The following is a 22,953-nucleotide window of genomic DNA, read 5'->3' as shown; positions in this document are numbered from 1 at the left end:
AGAGCTAAGATTCCACATGCCTTGCAGCCAAAAACCCAAAACATGAAATAGAAGCGATATGGTAGCAAATTCAAAAAATTCAAAAAATAATAATAATGACATCCTCGAGGCTTGTAACTTTTTGAGGTTAATATAGTGATTCGTTTTTAAGATTTTTTGCTCTCTCTTCTAAGCTGCTTTTTTGTGTGTGCCTTTGTTCACTGTCGCATGTGAGAGCCTTTCCTCAAACGTCGAGAGATCCTTTTATTGTCAGCCCACGTTTAAGAGTTAGGCGCTAAAACTCAAATTTAGAAGATAGATACATCTATTATATTTGTATGCATAGGGACTTGTAAACTGAGGGTTTCCCTTGAGGCTTTTGACAGTTTCACTGGGAGACCTCCATCTTTCAGTATCGGAAGGCTTTTTCCCTTAGGCTGATCAGCTTTCCCCAGAGGAGAGAATCCTCCAAACTCCTTCTGGGTTGAGGTGGAGTGGAGTGGAGGCGGCAGTTACAGACTTGGCGGCAGGCAGAGGAGGGGGAATGTGGGTCTCATTGTTCGGTATGTAGACTCTTGGTTTAGGACCATCTCTTGAGCTCTGCCTGGTTTTGGAGAGTCCAGTGCCACTCAGGTTCATTCTCTCCAGAGATGAGCTTGAGTCTCTGCCCGTGTGAATAATGGGGTCCAGGGGGATCCAGCCTCTTCTTACAGGCTTGCAGAACAATCCTGTGTTTTCATCCCAACCCAGGACTCTGCACTTCCTGATGCCGCTCATTCCCACCCCTTTCTTGGGTCTGTGCCACCATGCACTTGCCTCTTGCCCCCCCTGAAACTGAGTTCTCTCTCTCTGACCTGTTGATTCAGTTGCCACCCTCCTGCCTGCTTTCTGTCCTCTAAGATTTGTTGGCGTCTCTTGTTTAACATCGTTGTCTCTTTTCTCTTTCTTTGTGGGCTTACACCTTTTTAAAGTATTTGCTGTTATTTTAGTGAGGTTTTTGGAAAGAAAGGAAATAGATGGAGAGTCAATGGTAGAAGGAAGTACTTGTACAGAGGGGTGTGTTTCTTTTCCATTAAAAGTTATGGACAAAGCTGTTCAAAATTTTTTCAAACAAAAGAAATCTGTAATACAGGAAACACCAATCTCTTGTAATGCCTCCCTGAGAGAGAACTGCTAGTGACAGTTTGGTATTCTGGAGGTCTTTTCAGGATTTTAATATATATAATACAATAATTTATGTACACATATATACCTGCATATGGACATGTTTTTATGTATACATACATTCTGTACATATTTATTTGGTATGTATTATATTCTAACATGGGTACTGGAAATACAAAAATTACTAATAACTTTTTTTTTTAAGTTACACATATCATATTTTACCTACCATGAGGTGGTGGTGGTGGTTGTTCAGTCGCTCAGTCGTGTCCACCTCTTTGAGACCCCGTGGGCTGCTGCATGCCAGGCCAGGCTTCCCCGTCCTTCGGCATCTCCCAGGTTTGCTCAAACTCTTGTCCGTTGAGTTGATGATGCCATCCAACCATCTCATCCTTTGTTGCCCCCTTCTCTTCCTAGCCTCAAGCTTTGTTTTTTCATCCAGCAGGTTTTCTGGAGTACCTTCCATTTCAGTATCTTTAGTTCTATTTATAAAAAAATGACTATGCATCGTTGATTGAATTTGACATTGATTAGAATTTAAGATGTTGTCTTTTGATAGGTATTTGTGGTGATTTTCTCTTATTTATTATTATGAAAATAGTGAGGTGAATTTCTTTATTTTCTTTTTTTTCCATTCTTTTTCCATTTATGCTATTGCAGAATATTGAGCAGAGTTCCCTGTGCTGTACAATAGGTCATTGCTGATTATCTGCTTTAAATATAGCAGTGTGTACATGTCCACCCCAAACTCCCAGTCTATCCCTCCACCCCCTCCTTCCCTCCCTCCTGGTGACCTAAAGTTCATTCTCTAAGTTTGTGAGTCTTATTTCCGTTTTGTAGATAAATTCATTTGTATCATTTTTCAAAAGATTTTGCATATAAGTGATACCATAGGACATTTGTCTTTCTCTCTCTCTTCACTTAGTATGATGATCTCCAGGTCCATCCACATTGCCGCAAATGGCATTATATCATTTTTTTTTTATGGGCAAATAGTATTCCATTGTATGTGTGTACAGTATCTTCTTTATCAGTTTATCTGTTGATGGACTTTTAGGTTGCTTCCATGTTCTGGCTCTTGTTAATAGTGCTGCAGCGAACATTGGGAGTTTAATTTCTCTATGTATATTTTTGCCAGCCAGTTTTTTAAAACCTATAACTGAGTGAGGTAACCTGCAGAACCAGGGAAAGATTTGGAGTGACTGACAGGTCAGAGTTCCCGAGCAACCGGTCTTCTTGGGCGCGCTGTTAACATCAGCATGCTGTCACGGGCCCGCTGTTTTCTTAGCGGGTTTTCCCTTCTTCTTTTATCTTGCTTCTGTTTTGCTCTTGTCATAAAGCCCCTGGCCAGATTTCAGTTCAACTAATGCACTCTGTTCTGTTAAGTCCTAGGACTGCCCTTAGGCATTTGCTTATTTTACAACTTTTAATCTCCTGGGTATGTAAATGAGAAGTAGAGCTGCTCTCTTTTACTAATCAAATATTTTTCAGTCCTGTGAATGAAGAAAAATTGAGAATGTTAATTCTCAACTCACTGTATTTGAAAAGTCAGAGTTTTTTATTTTCACCTCTTGAATTGATAAGAACTAGAGTATAAAATTTTTTAGCTTTATTTCTAGTTTAAGTAGATCTAAGATTTTGACCTGAAAAAGTTAAATGTGTGTATTTCTAATCTATATTTTGGTGTTATCGAATAATGAGCCACAGTTTTCTGTGAGAAAGCAATGACCATAGGAAACAGTAATTTGGGAATAGATGTCAGCTCCAGCATCATCAGGTGTGTCTCTCTGATTTTTTATTTTTCACTGCTGTAGGCTTTACTATAAACAAAAAATTCTGCGAAAGGTCTTTGAAGAGTGGAAAGAAGAGTGGTGGGTTTCCCATCGAGAGTGGAAACTCCGTGTTCGAGCTGACTGTCACTACAGGTCAGATTTCATGTTATATTACTTTAATTTTACTGGTGAAGTGAAGTGAAAGTTCCTCAGTCGTGTCCAGCTCTTTGCGACCCCATGGACTATACAGTCCATGGAATTCTCCAGGCCAGAATACCGGAGTGGGTAGCCTTTCCCTTCTCCAGGGGATCTTCCCAACCCAGGGATCGAACCCAGGTCTCCCGCATTGCAGGCGGATTCTTTATCAGCTGAGCCACCCGGGAATTTTACTGGTACACATTATCAAATAATTACTTGTTGACATGATCCTAGATCAAAGGAAGATAAGTCTTTTTTTTTTTCTAGTTTTGTTGAAATATAATTGACATATATGAATTACTGTATGACTTTTAGGTGTACAGAATAGATATTTGACTTACATATTGTAAAATGATTGCCACAATAAATTTAGTTAACATTCATCATCTCATATAACTGCAATAAAAAACAATGAGGAAAAAATTTTCTCCTTGTGATGAGAACTTTCAGGATTTATTTTCTTAACAATTATCATATATTCTCTTAACAACTGTCATATCATAGCACAGCGGTGAGTGCGGTCGTCATGTTGTACCTTGTACCCCCAGAACTTATTAGTGTTATACCTGGAAGTTTGTACCTTTTGACCACTCCCCGAACCCCCATGCCTCTGGTAAACCACAAATCTGATCTTTTTCTCAGTTTTTTTTTTTTAAAGAATGCACATGTGAGATCAGTGTTTGTCTTTCTGTGACATACTTCTCTTAGCTTAATGCCTTCAAATTCCATCCATGTTGTCAAAAATGACAGGATTTCTTCTTTTATATATGTATGTGTGTGTGTGTGTGTGTGTGTGTATAGTTTTTGTGGAATTTCCTCATTTTTAAATGGCTGAATAGATTCCACTTTATGTATTTGGGTTGGCCAAAAAGCTCGTTCTGTTTTTTCTGTAATGAGCTTTTTGACCAGCCTAATGGATACAACTTCACCCATTCATCCATCTGTGGACTCTTAGTTTGTTGCCCTGTCTTGGCTTTTGTAAATAATGCTGCTATGAACATGGTCGTGCAGATATATTTTCAAGTTAGTGTTTTTGTTTGCTTTGGATATATTCCCAAAAGTGGGATTTCTGGATTGTCTGGTAGTTCTATTTTTAATTTTTTGAAGAGCCTGCATACTGTTTTCCTTAGTGGCTATTACCAATTTACAAATCGTACCAGCACACCGCAAGGTTCCCTTTTCCCTATATCTTCATAATCATTTATCTTTCTTTTTTAATCTCTTATTTTAGGGAGACCTAATTTCCTACTTTTTTTAAAATTAAGGTAAAATTGGTTTATAGCATGATATAAATTTCAGATGCACAGCATTATTATCCTATCTTGTCCTTTTGGTAATGGCCTAGAGGTGTGAGGTGATATCTCATTGTGATTTTGATTTGTATTTTCCTCATGATTAGTTATCTTTAAGTATCTTTTCATGTACCTGTTGGCTGTTTGTGTATCTACTTTGAGAAAATGTCTGTTTGAGTCATTTGCCCACTTTTATTTATTTTTGTTGAGAATTAGTATATTAAATGGAGAAGGCAATGGCACCCCACTCCAGTACTCTTGTCTGGAAAATCCCATGGATGGAGGAGCCTGGTAGGCTGCAGTCCATGGGGTTGCTAGGAGTTGGACACGACCCTTTCACTTTTCACTTTCACGCATTGGAGAAGGAAATGGCAACCCACTCCAGTGTTCTTGCCTGGAGAATCCCAGGGATGGGGGAGCCTGGTGGGCTTCCGTCTATGGGGTCACACAGAGTCGGACACGACTGAAGCGACTTAGCAGCAGCAGTATATTAAACACATGCGTTGCATTAATGCTCATTTAGAAAAAGAATGGTTAAAGGAAGTTGTATAATTTTTAGATTGGATAAAGATGAAAACATTGGGGATTCTGGAACAGTATTTACTTTCATTTAATACATATTCTTATTTTTCCTACCATAGGACTTTTGAGCACCCCAAGAGCTTAATTGTTGTTATCTATTTAAAAAAGTAACCTCACTTTTCAGTCTTTTATCTTTTACCTTTGACCACTTTTAAATTGGATTATTTGATTTTTTGCTATTGAGTTTATATATTTGGATATATATATTTATATATTTGGATATTAATCCCTTATCAGATATATGGGTTACAAATATTTTTTCCCATTTTGTAGGTTGTCTTTTTCACTTTATTGACTGTATTTTGCTGTGCATAAGCCTTTTGGTTTACTGTAGTCCTACTTGTTTATTTTTTATGTTGTTGCTTGTGCTTTAGGTATCATATCCAAAGAATCATTGCTAAGACCTATGTGAAGGAGCTTTTTTCTTGTGTTATGTTTTCTCCTGGGAATTCCTTGGTCTTGCATTTAAGTCTTTAATCCATTTCTATTTAATTTTTGTGAGTGGTGTTAGATAGGGGTCTAGTTTCATTCTTTTACATGTGACTATCCAATTTTCTCAGCACCCTTTATTGAAGAGACTGTGTTTTCCCCCATTGATTCTTGGCTCTGTTGTCAAGTATTAGTTGACTGTATGTATTTGAGTTGATCTGGGGGCCCTGGATTCTGTTCCATTGGTCTCTGTGTTTTTTATGCTATGACACTGTATGTGCTGTGCTTAGTTGCTCAGTTGTGTCTGACTCTTTGCAACCTCATGGGCTGTAGCCTGCCAGGATCCTCTGTCCAGGGGGATTCTCCAGGCAAGAATTCTGGAGTGAATTGCCATGGCCTCTTCCAGGGGATCTTCCCAACCCAGGGATCGAACCCGAATCTCCTGCATTGCAGATGGATTCTTTACTGTCTGAGCCACCAGGGAAGCCTATGACATTGTATACTACCGCTTTATGGTATAGCTTGAAAACAGAAGTGTGATGTCTCCTGCTTTGTTCTTCCTGAGGATAGCTTTGACTATTTGAGGTCTTTTGTAGTTCCACATAACTTTTAGGATTTTTTTTTCTACTTCTGTAAAAATGAGATTGAAATCTTGGTCGGGGTTGCATTGAATCTATAGATGACTTTTGGTAGTATTGACATTTTAACAATATTTTCCCAGTTCATGAACATGGACGACCTTTCTATTTATCTGTATCTGCTTTGATTTCTTTCATTAGTGTCTTGTAGCTTTCAGAGTAGAGACCTTTCACTTCCTTGGTTAAATTTATTTTTAAATATTTTGGTTTTTTTGATGCGATTATAAATGGGATTGATTTAGTTCTTTCTTTTTCAGATAATTTGTTGTTACTGTAGAGAAATGCTACTTATATTTTACATTAATTTTATATCCTATGGCTTTGCTGAGTTCATTGATTAGATCTAAAAGTTTTTTGGTTGAGTCTTTAGGAGTTTCCATATATAAAATCATGGCATCTGCAAATAGAGACAGTTTTACTTCTTCCTTTCCAATTCTGATGCCTTTTATTTCTTTTTCTGGCCCACTTCCTCTGGCTGGGACTTCCAGTACTATGTTGAGTAGGAGTGGTGAGAGTGGGGACCCTTGTCTTGTTCCTGATCTCAGAGGAAAAGCTTTCCACCTTTCTCCATTGAGTATGTGCTAGATGTGGGCTCATGATATGTGGCATTTATTATATTGAGATACTGATGATCTTATGGTTTTCTTTTTTCATTCTATTAATGTGGTGTGTCATATCGATTGAGTTTGTGGTGGTTGGACCATCCTTGTAAGGAGAAGAGTTTTGTATTGTTTTCTGTTTTTCTTCAAATTCTTTTTAGAGTAAGCAAGATCAGAGTCCAAAATTAAACCCAAGGTACAGTACTGTATGCATGTGAACTTATACACACAGAGGTAACCCTCTAATTCAGGTAACCATTATGTACTGATCATGTTAATGATTAGAATAGATTTTTCCTCACCAGCTCCCACTGCTGTGTAATTTCTAATTCTGTTTTCTAAACCAGTAGAGTTGCTTTAATTTATATTGCTTGGGAGGAAGTATATACCCAATATAGAACTTTAAGAAAACAGAAAAGAGGGACTCCCTGACAGTCCAGTGGTTAAGACTCCGTATTCCCAATTGCAAGGGTCATGGGTTTGGTCCCTGGTCAGGGAACTAAGATCCTCCATGCTGCACAACACAGCCAAATAAAATAAAGTTTAAATTTAAAAAAAAGAAAAGAGAAAAAACTATTTTTTAGTGATAGAAGAAACCCTTAATCCGTGACATTTGTATTCCCAGGGATGTGAAAAAGTAAAAATTGGAAATTCTATCACATACATATTTTCTATACCTTTTTTAAAAGTAAAAACTTAATATGTCTCACATACTGTATCTTTGGTATTTGTATTTGGTATTTGTATCAAATGGTATTCACTCGTAATCACGTCTTTAGGCTCTCTGGGGTAGGGTTTCTGATTTATGGATATTTCAGATAAAGTATAGATAATGTTTTTATTAGGGGTTTCCCTGGTGGTTCAGTTGGTGAAGAATCTGACTGCATTGTAGGAGACCCCAGTTCGATTCCTGTATCGGGAGGATCTGCTGGAGAAGGGATAGGCTACCCACTCCAGTATTCTTGGGCTTCCCTTGCGGCTTCAGCTGCTAAAGAATCTGCCTGCAATGCGGGAGAGCTGGGTTCCCCTGGAGAAGGGAAAGGCTACCCACTCCAGTATTCTGGCCAGGAGAATTCCATGGACTATATAGTCCATGGGGTCGCAAAAAGTCAGACACAACTGAGTGATTTTCACTTTCACTTTCACATAGACAATGTTGAATCATTCTAATAAGCTGGCAGAGTATGAAATCAAGTCTTAGGAAATGGGATAGTGAAGAGATGGAGGGACTGACAGTTCTGTGGATAATGTATGTGTTGAGGAGGAAAAGACAAAGGAGGACTCTGACCATGTTTTAAGTGCAAAGGAGAGCTGGTGTTTTCCGTGGTGTGGGTGAGTAAGAAATGACTGTCATTCCAAATCCTGCAGCTCTGTGGATGCTGAAGATGAAGTCACCCTCAGGTAATTCATGCCTTTTCCCCCTTAGTGATAACATGAGGTGCGGAGAACAACTCTCCGTCAAGGAGGACACATTTCACTGTGATTGTAGGAAATGAAGCTTTAGCTTAGGATATGTTGCTGTTTAGTTGTTCTTTATGACCCCATGGACTGTAGCCCTCCAGGCTCCTGTGTCCAAGGCATTTTCCAGGCAAGAATGTCGGAGTGGGTTGACATTCCCTTCTCTAGGGGGTCATCCCAACCCAGGGATTGAACCCACGTCTCCTGCTTGGCAGGTGGGTTCTTTACCTCTGAGCCACCAGGGAAGCCCAGCTTAGGATATGGATTGGTTTTTCTGTGTCAGAAGTGTTCTGTTAATTTTTCCTGTGTTCAGAATGGACTGGGTATGTCAGATTAAGAGTTGTTTTGTTTTAAAGAAACACTGCTTGCTTTTGTGGCTCCTCAGATATTACTTGTACAGCCTGATGTTCCAGACCTGGAAGACCTACGTGTATCAGCAACGGGAGATGAGGAGCAAGTACCTGAGAGCCGAGAATCATGGTGAGAAGAGGAAGTACATGCTAAAGAAAATGCCTCCATTTACTTGTTTTTGCCTTTTCCCCCCGCTGTATTAAGACTTTATTGGGAGTTCCCTGGTGTCTCATGATTAGGATTTGACATTTTGTCTGCTGTGGTCTGGGTTCAGTCCCTTGGTTGGGAAACTTGGGATGTTGAGTAGAGGTGGTGAGAGGAGTCATCCTTGCTGTATACTTGGTTAGTGGAAAAGCTTTTGAGTTCCTCACCATTAAGTATGGTATAGTCTTATTGTAGATATTCGTTATCAAGTTGAGGAAAACCCCTCCCTTTTCCTAGTTTACTGAGAGCCCAGATTTACTTTCAGAGAAGTTCTGTGAAGGACAAGTACGTTATCTTTGAGAGAGAATAACTCTGAGTCAAAGGGAAGAGTTGATTGACTCTCCTTCCTGTTTTCCCAGATGTGTGATTTCTCAGCAGGAGCTCCTGTGATCATATCCCCATGGTTTATCTCCATGCGGCATGGTTTGGGCACCTACAACTCACGTCAGCATGGTTTGTGTGAACAAATCATCAGGTTCCCACCCTGCTGGTGCAGCGTGCTGGCCGTGTGTCTCCCACAGCACATGGGGCTGCTGTCTGTCTTGCCACTGTGTGTCAGATCACACTGCTGGCTTCTTATCTTCTTGGTCCAGGTTGACCCTTAGTGATCTTGTGACAGTTCAGCTCTGGTTGGTATCTGGTTCCTCTGTGAGTTGAACTCAGAAACCCGTATGGGTAAATCTAAGGGAAAAACGCATATTGAATGATCATGTAACCTCCTGCTATTTCTTATAACCATGAACACCCTGTAGGCCCCTCAAACTCAGCAGGTCCCTTGGACGCCTTGTCCACTGCACCCTGTGTAGACCTGCTCTTCCTATAGCTAAGAGAGAAACCTCATTTAGGAATGGCTTCCCCATGCCCACAGCATTCAGCTATCTTCTCTTAGAGCACGGCTCCCTGAGCTGTTGCTTGCATTCTTCTTTGTCACTGCCTGATAGTAAATGTTATAAGGCCCTCTTCTTTCATCTTTTTTCATTTGTTTTCTCCTTTTCATAGATAATCTCATTTCAGTTCAGTTCAGTCGCTCAGTCATGTCCGACTCTTTGCGACCCCATGAACCGCAGCACACCAGGCCTCCCTGTTTGCAAATGTACCTCTAAAGGAGGCACCATTTTGCAGGTGAGGAACTTGTGTGGGGTTACTTAGCTAAGTGACAAGGACAGTACTCAGGCCCAGCTTGTCTTACTTAGCAGCCTATACTCTAAAACCGCAGTGCCATGCTGGTCCTTCTTGCCTGAGATGTGCTGATTCCGGAGGTCTGGGGTGAGCCCACGGAAAACTGTGAAGTGAAAGTCGCTCAGTTGTGTCTGCCTCTTTGCAACACCATGGACCTGTTGCCCACCAGGCTCACCTAGTCCATGGAATTCTCCGGGCAAGAATACTAGAGTGGTTTGCCATTCCCATCTCCAGGGGATCTTCCCGACCCAGGGATCGAACCTGGGTCTTCTGCTTTGCAGGCAGATTCTTTATCTTCTGAGCCACCAGGGAAGCCCAAGGAAGCTACATATTAAATTCTTTTTCATCTTTTGATGTGATTTGTCAGCAACTATGAAATACAAAGTAAAGCTATAGTCCTCCTGTCCACATTTTAGAGAATGTGCTGAAAATGTTTTACATATTTTTATTTTCTCCTTTATGTTCTTAAAAAACAAACTTCACCAGTAATGACTCTCACAGTGAAAATGGAATTTACTATAAAGGGAGGCCCGTGGACCTTTGCACTTCCTGTATGTAGTAAATTCTCTTTGCTCTGGGATCATTACTGGCCCTTTTTATTTTGTCTCACAAATAAATACAGATAGTATCCTTTCCTTTTTATCTTGCCTATTCTACTTTACAAATATTGTTTCAAAGAGCAAAAATTATAATATGACTTCTTTTTTAACCTTATATTGCTAAGTAGTTTCAGTTGTGTCTGACTCTTTGCGACCCCATGGACTGTAGCCCACCAGGCTCCTCTATCCATGGGGATACTCTAGGCAAGAATACCGGAGTGGGGTGCCATTTCCTACTCCATTAACCTTATATTAATGGAAATTTAAAAAATCCACAAAATGGAAAGATAGAATAATGAACTTCTGTGTACCCATCACCCAACTTCCAGTTGTTATCAACTCACTAGTCTTGTTACATCTGTATCCCCATTCACTTCCCTGCTTCCTTTGTTATTTCATGTGTAGATATTGAAGAGTATATAACTCTATAAAAAATAAGGACTTTTAGAGAGATCTGAACAGTGCAGTGCATTGGTTTTCCTTTAAATGTTTTGTAAATGTCATCACTTACATAACTGTTCTTTGCATCTTGCATCTTTATTAAGTTTGTAGAGCTTCACAACTTTTCCAGCAGAGGGCACTGGAAGACCGGAGGAATTTAGATACTCAGCGGAGGGACCCGTCTGAGGGCCTCTGAGCTTTTTTGTCTTAAGCCGGAGTAATCCACCTCTCCTAACCCCTTCTTGGAAATCTTTTTGGTGCATCTAGATGCAAAGCAAAATATGCGACGGGCCTGGAAGTCCTGGTTGGTCTACGTGGTTTTCCGTAGGACCAAACTTGAGATGCAGACCACTGCCCTGGAGTTCAGGCAGCGGAGTATCCTGTGGTGAGTGTGCTGCACGGCCCTACAGATCAGCAACATTCGTTTTTACCTCATCATTGCTTTATGCTGCTGGAAAGCCAGCATAAAAACCCACCTTAAAACAACATTTTGAATATAATTGATACGTAGTAAATATTTATTGGTACCTTGTTCAGCATTAAGATCAGGTTTTCACAAAATCATAAGTAACACTAATTGAGTATTTACTGTTAAGCCTTGTGTTAAGTTTCTGAGTATGTTAATTTTTTAACATACTCAGTAAAAGTAAAGTAAAAAAAAGTAAAGTGTCCCATTTACTCCTTACCATAAACTGTAAGATAAATACTGTTATTGCACAGATTAAGATACATGAGCTCAGGCAAATTACTCAACATTTCTACTGTGTGTGAGTCGTAATTAGCGAAACTAGGGCTCACCCACCCATCTTTCTGATGCCACAGCTCACACTTTTACCTGCTGCCCTGCACTACATCTCAGCAGCACCGTCCTCCATTGGAGAGACCACCTGAGTCAGTTCACTTTGAAAGCCAGAAGTGTGTAGCAGTGAGCTGCTTTATAAAGGTACTGATGCCTCTGTGCGCTGTTCCCAGCGGTTCTCTGGTGTCCCGAACGGCAGTGCACTGAAAGCTCAGTTCCTGGCCAAGAGAGCGGGGCCCTGTGTGTAGCGTGGGTAAGAGCAGAAGCCTTGCAGCTAGACTGACGTGGGTTCAAACCCCTCTTCTCACAAGTACGGGGTCATTTCACTTCTCCAGGCCTCACTTTCCTCACACCGTGAGGTGTCTTTTTCAGGTTGTCATGGGAAATACATAAGGTAGTATTTGTGAAGTATTAGCCTAGTGTCCAGACCATCAGTGGACCTAAAGAAGTAAATTAAAATGTTTCTTATTTAAACTTTATTCAGCAGATATTTGTAAATGCTTAGTAAGTACGTAGTTTCTCTAGAGTCTATGGAGGATATTTCTACATAATTTTATTTATTCAGTATCTGTTACAGGCTTAAAATGTTTCTGATTGAGTCCAGAGGTTACATTCAGGGAATTTATAATTTCTCTAAGTGCTTAAAAAGATAAGTAGTAATGCCTGATAGGTTGAGATTTTGAAGAGATACAGCTAAGCATGGCTTAAGTTAGGAGGAAGGAGATATTGGTGAGTTAGAGTGACCAGGGTAAAAACAGAAGTTGCAAATGCTCTTTTCCACATTACTGCTTTTCTGCAACAAATCAGAGAATAAGTAGGAAGGAACCCAAGGCTAGAATGAAACTTGGCAAGGACAGGAGGACGGGAAGGGATCCATCAAGACTGGAAATCTAAAAGCCATTATTGGGTGACTTCCCTGGGGGTCCAGTTGTTAAAACTGTGCTCTTCCACTGCTTAGGGGTGTGGGTTCAATCCCTGGTCAGGGAACCAAGATCCCACATGCTGCGTGGAGTGGCTATAAATAAATACTAGTAGTTTAGCAGTTTATCCTGTGGGATCTCCTGAAGTAGTTGGCAGTGATTTTTTTTTAAACCCACATTGGCCAAACAGAGCGTATCTAAATTGTTTAAGGCTGGGTCTGACCTTGTGTGCTATGTCACCTTGGTTGTGTCTGACTCTGTGTGACTCCATGGACTGTAGCCCTCCAGGCTCCTCTGTCCATGGGATTCTCCAGGCAAGAATACTGGAATGGGTCACCGTGCCCTCCCCCAGGGGGTCTGACCTTAGGGACCATCAGTTTCCAACCCTTAGCTGGCAGCTCTAGAACTGTTCCATGATTGCTTTTTCTGGCAGCAGATCTAATGGTGTTGGTCTTAGGGAGAGGGACCTGAGCTGGGGGTCTGAGGCCTAGCCCTCACTTCCCTGCTCTTTTGCTGACCGTGCTCTTGACTGGTCCCATCTTTGATTTGCTCTCTGGCAGGGTGTGGTGGAGTGCGTGGAGACGGCGACTGGGCCAGGTCCGCCTAGGCCGAGCCCTCCAGGCCACAGCCGTGAAGCACCGGGCCCAGAGCCTCCAGCTACAGGTGAGTCTGCAGACTCAGGCTTTGGGGTCTTCTGTGCATGTCGTCAGGTCCCCACCCACAGAGGACGCACCCACCTTCTGGCGTCGTGCTGCTGCCTCTGCTGGGCCCTTCATGTAGCTCCAGGGGCGGGAGGCACAAGCAGCGTGGAAGGCTGGACTCTTCAACAGAGAGGCTGCTGGAAGGAATACAGTAGATGTGATTTTTTTGTTGTTAATTTGTTTTTGGCTGCTCTGGGTCTTCGTTGCTCTGTGCGGGCTTTCTCTAGTTGTGGTGAGCGAAGGCTACTCTCTAGTTTCGGTGTGGTAGCTTCCATTGTTGCAGAGCACAGCTCTAGAGTGTGGGGGCTTCAGTATTTGTGGTGCATAAGTTTAGTCTCCCTGCGGCATGTGGAATCTTCCCAGACCACAGATCAAACCTGTGTCCCCGGCATTGGCAGGATTCTCTACCATTGAACCACCAGGGAAGCATGCCCCGCCCCAGTAACTTTTTATTAGACAACATTTTGCATCATCTCTGCAAGTATATGCAATATATGGAGATCGTGTGCAAACAGCGTAGGTCAGGGGTCAGCACACTCGGCCACAGATCAGGTTTGGCCAGCTGCTTGTTATAAAATTTTACTGGGATGCAGTTACACCTGTCCATTTATGTCTAAGCTGCTGTCAGGCTACAACGGCAGAATTGAGTAGTTGCAACAGAGACCACATGGTCTGCAAAGCCTAAAATAGTTACTATGTCACCCTTTAAAAGAAAAATTTGTTGACCTCTGAATTCACAAGGTCTTCTGAAGCAATAGGAAGGAAGTAGACTTAGTTGTTACCAATGATAATGTGGTAACAAGAACAGTAGGAGCAGTAATGGTGTTTTTGTGGTCTTACTGTCCTAAATGCTGGACTAAGGCCCTTACATGTGTTACCAGAATTTTCAAAATTATTTTTAAAAGCCCATATTATTACTTTGCCAACAAAGGTCCATCTACTCAAAGCTATGGTTTTTCCAGTAGTCATGTATGCATGTGAGTGTTGGACTATAAAGAAAGCTGTGCGCTGAAGAATTGATGCTTTTGAACTGTGGTGTTGGAGAAGACTCTTGAGAGTCCCTTGGACTGCAAGGAGATCAAGCCAGTCCTAAAGGAAATCAGTCCGAATATTCATTGGAAGAACTGATGCTAAACCTCCAATACTTTGCCACCTAATGTGAAGAACTGACTCCTTGGTAAAGACCTTGTTGCTAGGAAAGATTGAGGGCAGGAGGAGAAGGGGACGACAGAGGATGGGATGGTGGGATGGCATCACCAACTCGATGGACATGAGTTTGAGCAAACTCCAGGAGTTGGTGATGGACAGGGAAACCTGGCGTGCTGCAGCCCATGGGGTCGCAAAGAGTCGGACACGACTGAGCGACTGAACTGAACTGATTATTACAGGTTAAATAACTCCGATACCTGGCTCTGACCTTTGTCGTGCAGCTGGCAAAGGTCAGGGGCAGCATTTGAACCCAAGCAGCCTGAAAAATGCAGAGTCGTCCCTTGACCATCATGCTGCCTTATCCTCGTGGACTGGCGCTCTCAGGAGGGAGAGGGATCCAGGTGAAAAAGCTGAAGCACAGGAACGGAACGAGGCTGGTTTTCGTCACTGGGGGACTCGGGCTATGTGCGTGCTTGTCCCTCTCAGCCAGTCACTTTGAGAGCCTGCAGACTCATTCTGCTGGTGTCACTGTTGCTCAGCACGCTTTTAGAATTCCTTTTTGACTTTTGCCCTCGGAGCTTGCAACAGCGGCTTTGAATGACTATCTTCAGTGATAGGTTTTCATGATTTGAGGTTGGATTTAACTTATAAGACAAAAGTCATTCAGAATCCAATCCAGTGAAAAACATGAGCAATAAGAAAACACTGATATGGACCAAAAGCTTTGTGAGACTCTTAAGACAAATTTTATGCTGCGGATTATAAATAAAATCCTTGTGTCTGGTAAGTACTGTATGATTTACCAAGAACCTTAAGTCATTCCTCTCAATCCTCACATCTCTGAACTAGTCAGGACAGACATCATGACATATGTGAAATTATAAAAAATGAGGTTTAAGCATAAAAACATGAAATATGAAACACTTGTTAAAAATATTAACAGGAGTCTTCCCTGACTGTCTAATGGTTAAGATTTCACTTTTCAGTTCAGGTCCAATCCCTGGTCCAGGAGATAAGATCCCTCAGGCCTCCCAGCCAAAAATCCAAAACATAAAACTGAAGCAATATTATAACAAGTTCAATGAAGACTTTAAAAATGGCCCACAACAGAAAAATTAAAAAAAAAAAATTTAACATATCCATATCTCCAACATACAAATTTAAAAGCTGTTAGCATTTTTCCATCCTTGCCCCAGAATTTGATGTAATTTTAATGTAGTTAAATTCACATTTCAAGCCCTATCCATCCTTCCTTCTGCCACCTTTCCTTCTTAGAGATAACTCCACCCTGATGTTGAAATCCTTATTCTGTTATTTTCTTTTTCACTTGTAAAAGTGTATGTATACATGTACATAGAGAATAAATGTTCTGGCTTTGTGTTGTTAGGAAATTTATGAATGGCATCATACTTTACTTTGCAGCTTGCTGCTTTTTGTTTTTAATGCAGCAGTGTATTTTTGAGGTTTATTCAGGTTGATACAGAGATCTATTAACTGCATACATTCAGCCATTTTGCTGAGTAAGACTCAGTTTATCTGCTCACTGCTGCTAAACTGTTATTTCTTCCTGATTACTTTTTTTTTTTTTTTTTTTACAAAGTGTTGCAGAAAGCGTTCTTTTTTAAATGAGTTTACTTTTGGTTGAGCTGGGTCTTGGTTGCTGCTCGCAGGCCTCTCTAGTTGTGATGGGGGGCTACTCTTTCTGAGTTTCCACGCGTGTGCTTCTGACTGCAGTGGTTTTCTTGCTGTGGGCCCCGGGCTCCAGGGCGTGCGGGCTTCAGTAATCGCAGCATGTGGGGTCAGCAGTTGTAGCTTGCGGGTTTAGTTGCTATGTGGCATGTGGGATCTTCCCAGACCAAGGATCGAACCCGTATCTCCTGCGTTAGCAGGCAAATTCTTTACCATTGAGCCACCAGGGAAGCCGCCTCGGAGAGCATTCTTAAACACACATCCCTGTGTGAGAGTCTGAGAGTTTCTCGTTCCTGGAAGTGAAGCTGTTGGGTCTTTGGGTATCATCTCGTCATCCTTATCCAACATCACCCGTTTGCTCTCCACCGCTGTGCCAGTTTACATGCTAAAATTGTTGTTCTGGTTCCTTTGGGACTCATCAGCACTTTGCATTGCCAGACTGGGTCATTTTCACCAATGTGATATGTGTGAGGTAGTTCTTCATTGTTGCTTTAATTTACGTTTCACTGATGCCTAGTGAAGCCCAGTATCTTTTCTGATGCCTGATTGTCGTTGGGTTTCTGGTTTTGAGCTTGTTACCATCCCTCACTCCTTTTTTCTGTTGGGTTATTTAGCTTTTTCTGCTCTGTGCACATTGTCATAGATTCTGCTTACTAATCTTTTGAACTATTAGGTACACTAACTATTATGTATTTTCCTCTAGCCTATAGCTTGTTTACTTATATATTTTTTTGCTTTATTTATGGTGCCTTTTTTCATCCAAGTGTTTTCTTAAACTATGTATTTATTTTACTGTGATGCGGGTTCGTTGCTGCGTGGATTTTTCTCTAGTTGTGCTGAGTAGGGGCTCTTCTCCAGTTATGGTGCAAGGGCTTCTCATTGTGGCTTCTGTTGTTACAGAGCATGGGCTCTCGGGAGCATGGCCTTCAGCGGTTGTGGCTCCCAGGCTCGAGAGCACAGGCTTGGCAGTCATGGTGCACGGGCTTAGTTGCTCCATGGCACAGGGATCCTCCTGGATCCGGGATGAAACCTGCGTCTCCTGCACTGGCAGGTGGATTCTTTACCACGGAGCCACTAGGGAAGACCCCCATACAGGTGCTGGTAATTTCATTGTAGCCTACCTTATATTTTTATAAGTTGTGTGAGACAGGGTCTTAGTTTGTCATTTTCCTTATGGGTAATTAATTTCCGCAACACTCTTTACTGAGTAGTTCATCTTTTATCTTTTTTATACTGATCTTATTTGGAGAAGGAAATGGCAACCCACTCCAATATTCTTGCCTGGAGAATCCCAGGGACGGAGGAGCCTGGTGGGCTGCCGTCTATGGGGTCGCACAGAGTCGGACACGACTGAAGTGACTTAGCAGCATACTGATCTTATTAGTCCACTTCCATTTGGGGCAAGGTCCCATTTGTTCAAGGGTCTGTTCTGGGCTCTCTGGTCCATTGGTGTAGCTGTCTATCTCTAAGCCAGTATCACACTATTTTAATTATGATTTAATGAAGCAGGTAAGAAAGAACAAAGGTTCTCTCATCAGAATACCTGGGTGGAAATTCTGCTGCCATCACCTGTTAGCTTCCTGCCCTTTTTAAATGAGTTATCTAATCTCCTTATACCTTACCTTACTTATTTGTAAGTAAATAATAGTGTTGGCTTCCCAGCCCGGTGGTAAAGAATCAGCCTGCCAGTGCAGGAGATATAGGTTCAATCCCTGTGTCAGGAAGATCCCCTGGAGAGGAAATGGCAACCCACTCCAGTATCCTTGCCTGGAGAATCCCATGGACAGAGGAGCCTGGTGGGCTACAGTCCATGGCGTCGAAAAGAGTTGGACATGACTGAGCGACTGATCATGCATGCAAATAATAATGGTACGACCTCACAGGGCTGTTGAGGATTAAGTGTGATGAGGCATGTAGTATGGTTAGAATGATGCTTGGACTATGGAATCCTCAGTAAATGCTAACTGTTTATTACTACTACTGATCTTACTGTATAGCTCTTAAGTCTTCATATGTGGAAAGAGATCTTATTTACTCTTGTTCTTTTTCAAAATTGCCATGGCAGTTCTTCCTTACTCTTTTAGTATCAACTCATCAAGTTCCACAACAAAGCCTACTTGGATTTTTATTGCAATACACTGACTTTTCACACTAGATTGGAGAAAGTTGTTTATGATAGTCTCCCCACCTGTGAACTTGAGGTAGCTCATGATATATTGATAAGTGTGAGAGGGAGAGTAGGAAAGGTTAGGCTGTGGTGTAACGAGGCGGGCCGAGTAAGGCTGTGCCCGCAAAGGCTTTGCAGGCTCTTTTTCCAGGGGGAGGGGCAAGCTCCTGGCTTTGTGTCGAGAAGAGCTATGATCACACTTCCCTCGTAACAGGCTCCCTCTGGTTCATTGAGTGCTGCCTTTTGGGGAAGAAAGGGAAGAGAGAGTGTGTGTTTTCTTATATTTTCAAGAAGAAATAATGGAAATATAAACCAAAAAGGGAAGAGTTGTTACCTATGAGGGAAGGGAGGGAACATATAGGAACAAAATTTCAATGAATTTGCTCTGTTACACAGTTTTAAGTTTGGAACCATGTAAATATTTTATATAATTAAAAAAGAAAAGTAAATCAAGAAAAGAACCAAGCCCTAGGATTGTAGAACACACTGAAAACAAATATATCAAGTTTGTAGCAATGACTACAAAGAGAAAAGAATTACTTTAAAATACGATACTTTGACTGCTCATTCCTAGCTGGGAGTATTCTAAGGACACAGAGAACTAGGAGATCTAAAGTTGCATTCAGTGGTCTTATTGTTAGAAGCAGGTTTGGATTGTTGCCTTGAACTATTATAGCTACTTTGTAAGATAAAGCAAATAACCATGGCAGTGTCATTAAGAAGCAGATTTTCAGTATAAAAGGAAAGATTACAGGTATAAAATCAAAGAAACAAAAGCCCTATAATCTGAAATTAGAAATGCCAGTGTCAATATGGACCCATGATTTTTTTTTTTTTAACCTGAATTAGTGAAATTCTAACTATTGACTGAAAAGACTTAGAGGCAGTGGCAGTAATACAGCAGTTAGCATCCCCAGTGCCTAAGCTATTGTCTCGTATTTCCTTTTATTTGCCACTAAAAGGAACTGAGGTGTTTTTCGGGGAAATGACTGATTCCAGGAATAGAGCAGGAACTAGACATCAAGGCAATGGCACTCCACTCCAGTACTCTTGCCTGGAAAATCCCATGGATGGAGGAGCCTGGTAGGCTGCAGTCCATGGGGTCGCTAAGGGTCGAACATGACTAAGCGACTTCACTTTCACTTTTCACTTTCATTCATTGGAGAAGGAAATGGCAACCCACTCCAGTGTTCTTGCCTGGAGAATCCCAGGGACGGGGGAGCCTGGTGGGCTGCCATCTATGAGGTCGCACAGAGTTGGACACAGCTGAATCGACTTAGCAGCAGACATCGTAAGCCTAAGTCCTAGGAGATGGTGTGAAGGACTGTGAAGAAATAAAGAGCTTGATGGGCTTGTGTCCGCAGGCCTCCTTCAGGCTTAAGAACAATTTGAGCATCAAAAAGCGTAATGACTATAGTGGGTTGAAAATATACAAAGCATATAAAAATTCATGCATTCATTAGAGGAAAAAAGAGCTGATTGGTCACAATTTTGGGTTGTTAGAGCTTTAATTCTATTCTTTGGAAATTAATGAAGACCAAAGTCAAGCATTTATCCTGCCTTTCCTGTACAGACTAATCTCTGAGAAATGAGAGGGTTAATGAGAGAATAAGGCTTTTTTTGTTTTTTAATAGAATTCCAGTTAATAAACAAATGCAGGAGTATTAGAATTAGAAAATTGTTGTTTTTCCTCCCAGTGAGAAAATGGATCTGGGCAGTAGTCACCCAATGGAAAGACAACAGAGAAATATAAGGGAGGGGTCAGACTGATGCCATCTGAAACCACTGAACAGTCTTGGCACTGAACAGTCGCTAAAGCTACGGCAGCCTTCCATGCTGCCGTAACAGGAAGGAATCCGCAGCACTTGACACATGTCCCTGACTAAAATTTGAACACGACTCCAGTCAAGCCTAACGTGAATCTTATTATCAGTTCATGGGAAACACAGGAATCGGAGAGACAGTTTAAAGACACCAGGAGGAGACAGTTGGCCAAATCTAAGACGTGGAACAGTTTATAAGGTACGTGACCTGGTTTCTCCTTAACAGGTTAGCAGCATGAAGAGAAAAAAGGCAGAGAGGGAAATTGTCATAAGAATGGAGAGATTTAGGTACTTCCCTGGTGATCCAGTGGCTAAGACTCCAGGCTCCCAATGCAGGGACTCGATACCTGGTCAGGGAACTAGATCCTGCATGCTGCAATAAAGATTTTAAGGTTGGTGCAGCAGTAATTGTGGTTTTGGACCCTGAATTTTAAATCATTATACCTGGGCTCGTATACCTCTTTATTAATTAAAACAGGAACCATTACAGTCAACACATTTTTGCCAACAAGAAATTAGTTTGTTTTATAGCATAAAAATCCATGCCTCAGGATTTGATGAACTCTTGGAAAGCATTTTCTGTGTCCTCCTGGTTATGGAAGCATTTTCCCTGCAAAAGGTTGAGATGCTTGAAGAAGTGGTAGTTGATTGGCAAGAGGTCAGGTGAGTCTGGCGGATGAGGCAGAACTTAGGACCCGATTTGTTCAACTTTTGAAGCCTTGATCGTGTGGCGTGCTGAGAAGACCTGGACCCTTGCTGTTGACCAATGCCGGCTGCAGGCGGTGCAGTTTTCGGTGCATCTCGATTTGCTGAGTGTATTTCTCAGATGTGATGGTTTCACTGCGATTCAGAAAGCTTTAGTGGATCAGATAGGCAGCAGACCACCAAACAGTGACCATGACCCCTTTTCTGATGCAGGTTTGGCTTTGGGAAGTCCTGTGGAGCTGCTTCTCAGTCTAGGCACTGAGCTGGTCATCACCCGTTGTCATATAAAATCCATTTTTTGTCGCACATCACAATCCCTTTGAGAAGCGGTTCAATGTTGTTGCGTGGAATAAGAGAAGACAGCACTTCAAAATGACGAGTTTTTTGATTTTGGGTCAGCTCATGAGGCACCCACTTAATCGAGCCTTTTCACCTTTCCAGTTTGCTTCAAATGCCAAATAACTGATTTAGAATGGTTGATGTTGAGTTCTTTGCCAGCTTCTTGTATAGTGGTAAGAGATCAGCTTCGATGATCCTCTCACCTGCTGCTGCTAAGTTGCTTCAGTCGTGTCCAACTCTGTGCAACCCCATAGATGGCAGCCCACCAGGCTCCGCCATCCCTGGGATTCTCCAGGAAAGAGTACTGGAGTGGGTTGCCATTGCCTTCTCTGGATCCTCTCAGCTGGTTGTTGTCAGCTTCCAATGGCCAGCCACTGTGTTCCTCATGTTCAAGGCTCTTGGCACCTTTGCAAAACTTCTTGAACCACCACTTCTCTACATTCCTTAGCAGCTCCTGACCCAAATGCGTTGTTGATGTTGCAAGTTGTCTCCACTGCTTTGAGACCCATTTTGAACTTGAATAAGAAAACTGCTTGAATTTGTCTTTTGTCTAACAGCATTTCCATAGTCCAAAGTAAATATAAACAGCAAGTAATAGGTCATTAGGAAAAAAATAAAGCAAGAAATGCACATTAAAATGATATATAGCATAATCACATTTAAGAATGTATTCCAGTATCAAGTGGCAAAGTTCAACAATGGAAAACCACAATCACTTTGCACCAACCTAATAGAAGATCCTGAGTGCCACAGCTAAGACTTGGTGCAGCCAAATAAAAAATAGTTATTTAAAAATAAGTAGCAAAATGGAGAGATTTAACTTACAAAGCAGTCATAACTAATGAAAAAGGACCACTGGCTGCTGTGCTAAGAACAGACCACGGAAAATCAAGAGTAAAAGCAGGGAGGACAGTTAGGAAACGATTACAAAGTTCCAGGCGAGACTCTGGGCCAAGATGAGAGCAAGATGGTGTTGGATTCTGGATATGTTTTGAAGGAATTGCAAACAGGGTTTGCTGCTGGACAGTAAGGTGTGAACCCTCAGAGAAAAAGTCTGAGAGGACTCCCAGGTGCTTCGGCCTGAGTCACTGGACCAGTGGAGTTGCTGTTTACTGAGATAGGGAAGGTGAGGGGAGAGGCAGGTTTGTGGGGAGACGGGGAGGAGCTGCATCCTGGGCTCCGTAACTTTAGCTTGATGGGCCTTTCATGTGACCTTGAGGGACTGTCAGGGAGGAGCAGGGTGGGTATGTGTGGAGTGTTGAGTCCATACCAGAGGGAGTCCTCAGCACACAGGTTTCATTTGGAGCCACAAGATGGTGAAGGCACAGAGGGAGTGGGTGTAGCCAGTGGCACTGAGCCTGCCCAGTGAAGACACGGAAATCGGTGGTGGGAGAGGAGAGGCGGAGGCAAGGAGGCCCGGTGGGGACGGTGAGCTGTGTCAGACGCTTCTGGCAGGCAAGGACTGTGGTTTGGCCTTTGGATTGAACAACGTGGAGGTCATCGATGCCCTTGATAAGAGCAGTTTCAGTGAACCCAAGGAGGAGAGGATCTCCCTGCTTATTGGGGGAAGAGAAGTGAGAAAGTAGACAGCCCTTCTGAAGAGTTTGGAAAGGAAAGGAGAGCACTTGGGTGTTGGTGGGTGGCCGAGTGGTCTAGAGAGGGGTGTTGGGTGGTTGGTTTGAGGATCACTGATCTATTCGCTTCTGGAAGTATTTGTGTGACCATAAACTTTTAAAACTTTATTTATTTATGGACAAGTCTTCATTGCTGTACCCG

At 42.0% G+C, this 22,953-nt stretch overlaps 1 protein-coding gene across 21 annotated transcripts in view; it reads left to right on the top strand.

The window, feature by feature from the left end:
* SFI1 (SFI1 centrin binding protein) overlaps positions 1 to 22,953 on the top strand; it is a 95,584-nt gene that overhangs the window by 35,960 nt on the left and 36,671 nt on the right. For 15 of the 21 annotated variants that reach the window (XM_044929898.1, XM_044929897.1, XM_044929900.1 and 12 more), the window contains 4 exons: positions 2,958 to 3,068; positions 8,497 to 8,591; positions 11,153 to 11,270; positions 13,165 to 13,267. In XM_044929898.1, coding sequence (XP_044785833.1) covers positions 2,958 to 3,068; positions 8,497 to 8,591; positions 11,153 to 11,270; positions 13,165 to 13,267 — 427 coding nt within the window. Of the gene's footprint in view, positions 1 to 2,957; positions 3,069 to 8,496; positions 8,592 to 9,665; positions 9,789 to 11,152; positions 11,271 to 13,164; positions 13,268 to 22,953 lie in introns of all 21 variants that reach the window. The other 6 variants (XM_044929908.1, XM_044929903.1, XM_044929909.1 and 3 more) reach the window with 3 other exon arrangements.

Source organism: Bubalus bubalis, chromosome 17, assembly GCF_019923935.1.
Source record: "Bubalus bubalis isolate 160015118507 breed Murrah chromosome 17, NDDB_SH_1, whole genome shotgun sequence".
In the NCBI taxonomy this organism is placed as follows: domain Eukaryota; kingdom Metazoa; phylum Chordata; class Mammalia; order Artiodactyla; family Bovidae; genus Bubalus; species Bubalus bubalis.
This window is presented reverse-complemented; position numbering and strand designations above follow the sequence as displayed.